Below are 8,600 nucleotides of genomic sequence, written 5' to 3'. Positions count from 1 at the left end.
ACACCTTTTGAAAGTGGAACTTTGATTTTAAACACTTTTGTAAGTTACAGCCAGGCTCAGAACAGGATTTGGTCAAAAGATGAAGATTGCTTGTATTGAAACCAAAGACTGTCTTGAATACATGCTATTTTTTTCCTGTTTCTCAGCATATTTTGTTCCATGATCTGGCATTTTGAATGTAAATTATTTTGATTAACATATGCCAGAAAGAGCAAACACGTGTACAGTGGAACCTGCAATATGACTTCAGGGTGTAAAGGTGTAAAGGATCCCAAGCTCCCAAGTCACTTCAGCAGGACTTTATGCATTATGGAGAATTTATTATATTATTACATATGCTGAGACTTTTAAGTATTGCATAAAACAAAACAAAACAAAAAATATTAAATATTAATAAGAGCCCCATTTACTACAGTGTCAAAGACATAGGAGAAATAAAAATTGAAATACCTGGAAAAAATGAGTTCAAACACTGTGACTAAAAAGAACAAAACAAAACATAGCAAAGCAAAAAAGGAAATAAATAATGGATGAATTAGTGGTTCCTCTTGCATTGTAAAAAACAACAGAAGATCAAATGACATTAAAAGAGAACGATACATAAAAGTTTCTTTTTGGAAGAAGAAGTGTCAACATTCTTAGAATGCATTTTTAATTCAGAAAAGAAAAACATAAAAAGAAAAAAAAAAAACCAACAAAAATTGGGTTGGAAGTCTGCTTTTTTCTTTTTGGGTTGATTTTTCATCAGGTTAATAAGCTTGTGGACTTAAAAAATTATCCTGTTCACCTAGGTGTTGAAATAGGTGTGTAAACACTGTGTAAAAAGAAAGTTAAGCAAATACATAGAAAATTTATTTTAAAAATTAGTATTTTATAAAAGCTATTCATCCTGCATGCAGTCCCATGGTAATGTTAACATTTTTCAGTATGTCTGGTGATTTCCAGAGTGACATCTGCTCAGACAGTGACTGATGTCCCTCACCCCTCTGCTTTCCCTTTATTTTATTCTTGTAGCAGAGTCAAGGGGTGTGTTACTGCTTTTATTAAGGTCTCTGGGAGTTTTGCCATCTCCTCAGGCCTCACTTTGATAAGAAAATATTGGGCTCATGCTGCTGAAACCCAAACCATAAGCAATTTCCAACGTGATCTTTTCCACACAGTCATTTCTCTACCTGGGCACAAGAACAAATGTATGAACATATAATCCAGTCTCTGCTCTCACTGGTGAATACTTGTGTGACAAATCCTATTAAAAATGATTGATATACCTAAACTAGCACTTTTTTCTCATCACCATTATTTCTTTGACAGGGAGGCTTATTGGTCAGACTGACAACTGGAGTGAACATTAGACTTTATTGTCCTTCTGGAAATGAGCAAGGTCTGGGAAGGTGCAGCACTTCAGCTTTTCTCCTGCCAGCCTGTCAGATGCAGCCACCCTCTGCTATGCTCTGGAATGATTTGCTGCTGCTACTTAGCACATCAGAGTTGAGGCTTTTCTCCTACTCTGGTTTCCTCTTTGCTTCTGAGTAAAGGAGTCAGCTGCATAAGTGTGTCTGAGATTGTATTTGCTGTTTGGATACACCTTCAGTCCATTAGCTGTATCTCCAGAAGGGATGGCTTGGAAGAAGCCCTGTAGCATGTCTCCCAGCCCTCTGCAGAGCATCTGGGTGTCTGAAGTGACCTTACATTTATATTTAGGCAAAAAAATTATGCTGTGATTGATTGACAAAGTTATTTTTCACTTTACACTTGGCTCTTCCCAATCTCCAAGAATGACCTTGCCCATGGAAATCCACCAAGACTCTTTGGCTTTCAGCTGGTTCAGGTAGAGCTGTCTGGACGATTATGGTCACAGGCAGTCTGTGGTTTAGAGTAGGGATTAGGACCCAAACAGGAAGAGGAGCCTGGTGCAGAATTTGGGCTGGGGTGCAGTGATCTCCAGTCCTTTCCTTCCTGGGGAGGCATAACTGCTGGATGGTGAAGATTTGAAACCTGAGGATGTAATAGAAGCTAAGGTTACTTAGAAGCAAGGGATTCCTTCTCATTTGTCAGGAGATCAAGTGGTTGGACATGGCTAGATCCCCATCAAATACAAATTATTTAATTAAAGAAAAATAAATTAATGAACTCCTTAGAACTACAGCAGCTGTGATATCAGGCTGGAAGTTCTTTGGCTGTTTTCATTCTCTCAGGTTTGATCTGCTGTTGAGTTCTGCATCTAAACAGAAAGGTAGAAGGACATACCAAATAGATCCATGTAAACAGACATATTTGAAGGGACAAAGGGCAGGTAGTGTTGGATATAAAACCCTCTGTGTCACCTACAGGCAGACCTGTACATCTTTACAAAGCATCAACATCTACATTTTCATGGTGTGTAGGTTAACTTTCAGGTTCCCTCCAGGAACTTGGGAGCTTCTTGCTGACTGATCTCCTTAACTCAGCTGCTGAAACCCTTTAAAAGAACAACACAGGCAGGGGACATGGAAACAGCAGAAATAAGTGCATTATCCAGCAGGAGTGGAGGGCAGTGGTCTGATAGGAAGGTGTGTAGAAAAAAAACACATGGGAGAGAGCACATTCACTTTTAAACATCTCAACTCCTTGAGTGGGTTATGCAGAACAGCACTGAAAGTATTATTTTTTTGACAAATAAACTAAATCTGTTGAACTCTTACATGGAGGAGTTTGTAATTACTAATATAAAATATAAAAACAAAGCATGCTTACTAACAAAAAGAACAAAGTTATATCTTTGCAATGATAACGAGAAGACATGTTTTGTAAGCAGTTTTCATATGTCACTGTGAAGGCAAAAAATGGGGAAAACATTTCAGCTTACATAACAAGCAATGGCCATTACTGGCTCCGTGAAAGACAATGATGGACAGAGTTATGTGCCCTGAGGTGGGCCTTTATATAGGCTTTCCCTTCATAGCTGCCCAGAGGGTTCTTTCCTCTGCTTTGTCAGGAGTCTGCTCAATCCAAAACCTTAATGCATCCCTTTATCAGGAGCAGCTGGCAGAGCTCATGATCTTGCCAGGAGTCCATGACTCCTCTAGCTCTCCCCATCCACAGCAACTGCCACTCTGACATTCCTCAGAGGATTTCTGGGAACCCCCCACAACCCCAGAAGCAGTGACCTGAGGATCTGGACTCAAAGCATACCCAGAATCTACTGTGTCTGTTGTCTGTTTCATTTCAATTCAGCTTTCTGCTTCAACCACCCTTTTAAATCTTGGAGTTCCCCATTTCTGATCATGGGGCAGATCTGGCATTTGACAGAGATGCATTCGGACTAAACATGGAGCCTGCAGAAGTGAAGCAGAAGGATTTGGAGTCCACATGGAGTTCCAATAGCAGGGACAGGCAATAGAAGGAGCATCACCTCTGCTTTACAGATGTCCAGCTGCAACATGGAATAACTGGAATAACTGATCTGAAGACTTAAATAGGATAGGAAAAGGGTAGGATTGAAAAGGAGCAGAAACCAAATGAAGAACCACTCGAAAACATGTTGTGTTAGTCAGTCTGAAATTTATTTGATTTTTTTTTAATATTCAGATAAGATTGCTAAGACAAGACAAGATTAGCATATAACCTTCACATATATAATTACACAGTATATATTTTGTGCATAGAAGTATATTAAAAACTACTATTGGACTTCAGAAATACCTTCCACACATCTCTCAATTTTCATCATGCAATTTCAGCCTTTGTAATCCTTTCACCCTTGTCTTATCTCTGCTTTCAGAAATCAAAATTAGGTGCCTTGGTAGATGAGGGTAGAACCATGGATATTGTCTGTCTAGACTTCAGTCAGGTTTTTGACTCTGCTCAGCCAGAGAGGAAAAGGCTCAGGAGGGATCTCATTGATGTGCACAGATACCTGAAGGGAAGGTGCAAAGAGGATAGAGCCAGGCTCTTCTCAGTGGTGCTCAACAACAGGACCAGAGACATTGGCCACAAACTGAAACACAGGAGGTTCTCTGAATATCAGAAAATAATCTTTTCACTGTGGACGTGACTTGGAACTGGCACAGGTTGCCCAAGGAGGTGGTGGAGTCTCCCTCCTTTGGGGAAACTAAAAAAATACCTGGACGTGCCTCTGAACAACACCTCTAAGTGTCTTTCTTAAACAGGCACTGGACCCAAAGGTCCCTTCTAATGACAATCATTCTGTGATAAACTTTGTGAGCTGAAATGTGGATTGAGGATTTTTTACAGATAACTTTTTTCAATAGGAGATCTCCTTTCCACAGGTTTTTGAAAACAGAAAGTTAAAATGTGGACTTTGGGAGCTTTTTGAGTTTGCCATACTTCTAATCAATAATTCCTATTAATTTCCTTTAATAAGGTACTTGAAAATTAAATGATCCATAATTTTCAGATTACCAGTCCTTGAAAACTTTCAGGATATCAGTTTTCTTTCTGTACACTGCACAAGGGAAAAAATAAATATCTCAAAACTTCCTCTGGGATAAAGCAAATAATTTCCTTCCCACTCCCTATCATTGAGTTCCCAAGTGAAATACTGGCACCAACAGAATCAACATATTACCATCCATAATTGCCTTTAGGCAAGGCAACATCCTTTTGGATTTCATTATGCTCTCCATTTTAACTATAAAGGATTTGTTTTTACACTGATAGAATCTTTCAAAGTAGTGAGCTTTCTGAAGTTCAGTCCCTCTGAAGTTACCAACATTTTTAATTAATGACATAAAGGCACTCAAATCTCTTTTGTATAACACAGTGAATTTAAATTAGTTAAAACAACAACAAAAAATGTCTAATCTTTCTAATAATTTTAATTCTCTGATTCCTAAGAATTATTAGAAGACTGCATGTATAGTATGTATGATAAAAACTGTGATTTTATATCCACCAAGCCTCTCAGGTGTGGCACAACTTCACCTATTTTCAATGCCAGTGTGATGAGGACTACTGGATGTTACTTAACATATTTTGAATAGGGATGCCAAGTAAAATTTAGTGTACTCTTGAAAGAATAGCATTCAGTCTTCATGCTGAATCTTCTGATGCTGGGACATTCTAATTAGATTTTTCAAGCTATTTTATCTTTATTTGACATGTAATATATAATATAGATGTGCAAAATAGCACAGTGTTAGTTATCTTGTCACAAAGATTGACAAGATCACAAAGCATATTAGCTAAGTGGTATTTATCTCCCCACCTTTACTCATTGGGAAAGGATTGGTAGGGGGTTAACCACACCTAATGTTGGGTTCAGAGACCATGAATTAAGAAAAATTATTTACCTAATGTGGCCTCTGGCTTAGTGAATAAAAAGAGTAAAAGAGCAACAGACTGATGAAATATTCCTCCTGTCCTTACATCAAACACATTGAATTTAGACAGACTGCCTATTTAAAAAAGGGCTTGTAGTGCAAAACAAATATTCAAAGTCAATACTGAATGTGTAAAATGAGGCCCTGCAAGGTGACTGGACAGAATTTTTCAAGGGAAGAAGTCAGAAAGGTGCTGTTAATAGTTACATTTGAACAATAAAAATGTGTCTGAATATTTTTAAAGCCTTACAGTTTTAGGCTTTGGTGGCCCATATGGTTTTCAGCCCCAAAACACTACTGCCTATTTTGAAATAAAGGTCTGTACCCATCCCTCCAGCTGAAGTATAAATTGGGTGCTGGGTATGCAATCCTGCTCCTCTGTCAATATACAGAAAACAAAATACCTTACTGAAAGAACCATGTTAGATGTAGGAAATGGAAACCACCTGCCACAGCATACACTGCAGAGTAACCCCCTGCACCTCTGTAGGTGCTGTTCAGAGCTGCACTGAGGAGGAGGAAGACATTCAAGAGTCTCTGATATCAAAGCTGGACAGTGAGAAGAAATACAGCCTTGTCAGCCTGAATTTGGTGCCAGGGAAGGTCATGGAGCAGCTCGAGAGCCATCATGTGGCTCACACAGGACAGCCAGGGCATCAGACCAGCCAGGATGGGTTTGTGGAAGACAGGTCCTATCTGACCAACCTATCTCCCTTATGACAAGTGACCCACTTTGTAGTTCAGGAGACAAGGAGCATCAATTCCCCAACACTCTCTTGCTCAAACAGATTTATTAAAACAAATATATGCTTTTATGAATATATTTACAAAGGGTTCCACACTTCCTGGCAGGGGGAGCATCACAACTGGGGCTATTTGCAGGGGCTGCACAGGAAGCAGGGATCTGAGCTCTTGTTTGCATCCTCAGCCACGAGGGGAGGTAGCACAGCACATTTCCTGGTCACTGCTCCCCATGGCCACAGGGGTGTCTCGCCAGAATATCCTCCACCGTGGCCAGCTCTGTTGGAAAAAGTGCACAATGAGTGGTCTCAGGAGCAGGGGCAGCAAGGGGTCAATCATGTCCTTGCAGGCATTCAGGTATTTGTAGGCACTGCCAGCTCTCATGTCTGGATGCAGCCCTCAGAAAGCTGTTCTTGGGAAGGTCTTGGCAAATGCGCCAGAGGTCCCTACCTTATCTGGGGGCTTCTCTGGCATGTCATAAGAGTCAGGATTATCCTCACAGACATTCTCCTCCTCCTTCATCTGCTCCTGGGCACTGGTGGAGGTTTCCTGCTGGCTGCCATCATCACAGTCGGAGCTGCTCTGCCTGGGCAGCCAGTAGAGCCCAAAGAGCACGAGGAGGATTTCAGCGCCGACCCAGAACCACCACTCCTGGCAAGCCAGGAGGAGCAATCTTCCTGGGGTGAGACCACGCTGCTTTTCCATCATCAGCAGCTGGGCCATCTCCGCAATGCGCTCCTTCTCATGCTGCTTCACGAGCTCTTCCGTGACTTTCACTGGTGGTTGATTCACCCTCACTACATATTGGAAGAGGCCCAGCAGCACCAGGATTTTGGTAATCCTTCCAGCTCTGGCCTGGAGGAGGGAGAATGCAGTTCAGCAGGGCTGGGTGATGGGGAGATGGCAGCTGGGGCAGGAAATGTAGGGCCAGAGGGATGGGGGCAGCCATTCCCTCAACCTTGAGGGCACTTTCCTCAAGTGTGGAACCTGCCCTGCCTAAGACACTCCCCACATTCCCTGCACCCTCTGCACAACCTTAGAAGTTCCTCTGGGTACTGTGCTACTTGTCTGACTCTCATCTTTCCCCCAGCCTGACCCACTCATTGCTGCCTCAAACCACACTGCAGAGCTGACACTGCCACACAGGGCACGTGGGGACCTGTCCCCTGTCATTGGAGTGCCAAAGTGACACTCTGCCCAGCCAGGCTGGGCTTTGGATAAAAAACAGATGGAATTCAAAAGGAAACAGTGTTTATGACCTTTGGACGATGGGTCAGCCTTTTGGGAGGACGGCACAGCTGTTGTGGAGATGTGCAGGAAGAAAATCAAAAGGGCCAAAGCCCAACTAGAACTGAATCTGGTTATATATTAAATGCTACATAAGAGAATAAAAAAATGTTTCTATAAATTCATTGGCAACAAAAGGAGGGCTAAGGACAATCTCCATCCTTTACTGGATAGAGGCGAAATATAGTGAGATAAAATGAGGAAGAGACTGAGATATTTAATGTCTTTGTTGCCTCAATCTTTAGAGTAAGGCCAGTTGTTCTGAACTGGAAAACAGAGATGAGGAGCAGGCAGGAAACAGCACCTGGGCAGAGGCAGCCAAGCAGGATGCGGGCACAGTTAAACTGAGCCCATGCTAGAGGATCACTGCCCTGCTGCTCACAGACTAACCAGAGTTATTCCCAGCTGCCCAGTCACTTGAGTAATTTACAATCTTTCTCACCAGCCAAGGAATCTCCAGGTTGTACTGTTCCTCGTGTTGTGTCACAACATTTTCCGTGGCCTTCACTGCGTGGGCATCTGCCCTCAGCCCGTGCTGGAGGATGGCCAGCACCAGCAGGATTTTGGTGATCTTGCCAGCCATGGCCTGGAGGAGCAGGGGGACAGAAGGGGCTCAGTGGGGCTGGGTGGCAGGGAGAGGGCGGCCGGGGCAGCAGGGCCGGGACGTGCAGGGCCCAGGGACAGGCGCTGGCCCCAGGGGCGGCCCCGTCCCTGCCCAGGCGCTCCGCACAGCCCTGCAGCATCTGCACAGCCCTGCAGCATCTGCACAGCCCTGCAGAATCTGCACAGCCCTGCAGCCCCTGCACAGCCCTGCAGAATCTGCACGGCCCTGCAGCATCTGCACAGCCCTGCAGCCCCTGCACAGCCCTGCAGCAACTGCACAGCCCTGCAGCCTCCCCACAGCCCTGCAGCATCCGCACAGCCCTGCAGCCCCTGCACAGCCCTGCAGCATCCGCACAGCCCTGCAGAATCTGCACAGCCCTGCAGAATCTGCACAGCCCTGCAGCCTCTGCACAGTCCTGCAGCATCTGCACAGCCCTGCAGCAACTGCACAGCCCTGCAGAATCTGCACAGCCCTGCAGCATCTGCACAGCCCTGCAGCCTCCCCACAGCCCTGCAGCATCTGCACAGCCCTGCAGCATCTGCACAGCCCTGCAGAATCTGCACAGCCCTGCAGCATCTGCACAGCCCTGCAGAATCTGCACAGCCCTGTAGCCCCTGCACAGCCCTGCAGCCCCTGCACAGCCCTGC

At 44.0% G+C, this 8,600-nt stretch overlaps 1 protein-coding gene across 2 annotated transcripts in view; it reads right to left on the bottom strand.

Annotated features, from left to right (window-relative positions):
- Window positions 1-3,520: 3,520 nt before the first annotated feature.
- The window catches only part of LOC146768827 (uncharacterized), a 38,388-nt gene continuing 33,308 nt past the window's right edge, over window positions 3,521-8,600 (bottom strand). For both annotated transcript variants that reach the window (XM_085586061.1, XM_085586058.1), the window contains 3 exons: window positions 7,792-7,935; window positions 6,513-6,917; window positions 3,521-6,341 (listed from right to left, as the gene is read on the bottom strand). In XM_085586061.1, the coding sequence (XP_085442187.1) occupies window positions 6,246-6,341; window positions 6,513-6,917; window positions 7,792-7,932 (642 nt within the window). In that variant the 5' untranslated portion in view covers window positions 7,933-7,935 and the 3' untranslated portion in view covers window positions 3,521-6,245. The remainder of the gene's footprint in view (window positions 6,342-6,512; window positions 6,918-7,791; window positions 7,936-8,600) is intronic.

The sequence above is a fragment of the Lonchura striata genome, chromosome 1 (assembly GCF_050655825.1).
Source record: "Lonchura striata isolate lonStrDom1 chromosome 1, ASM5065582v1, whole genome shotgun sequence".
NCBI lineage: Eukaryota > Metazoa > Chordata > Aves > Passeriformes > Estrildidae > Lonchura > Lonchura striata.
Note: the sequence above shows the minus strand (reverse complement) of the source record. Positions and strands in the feature narration are given on the sequence as shown.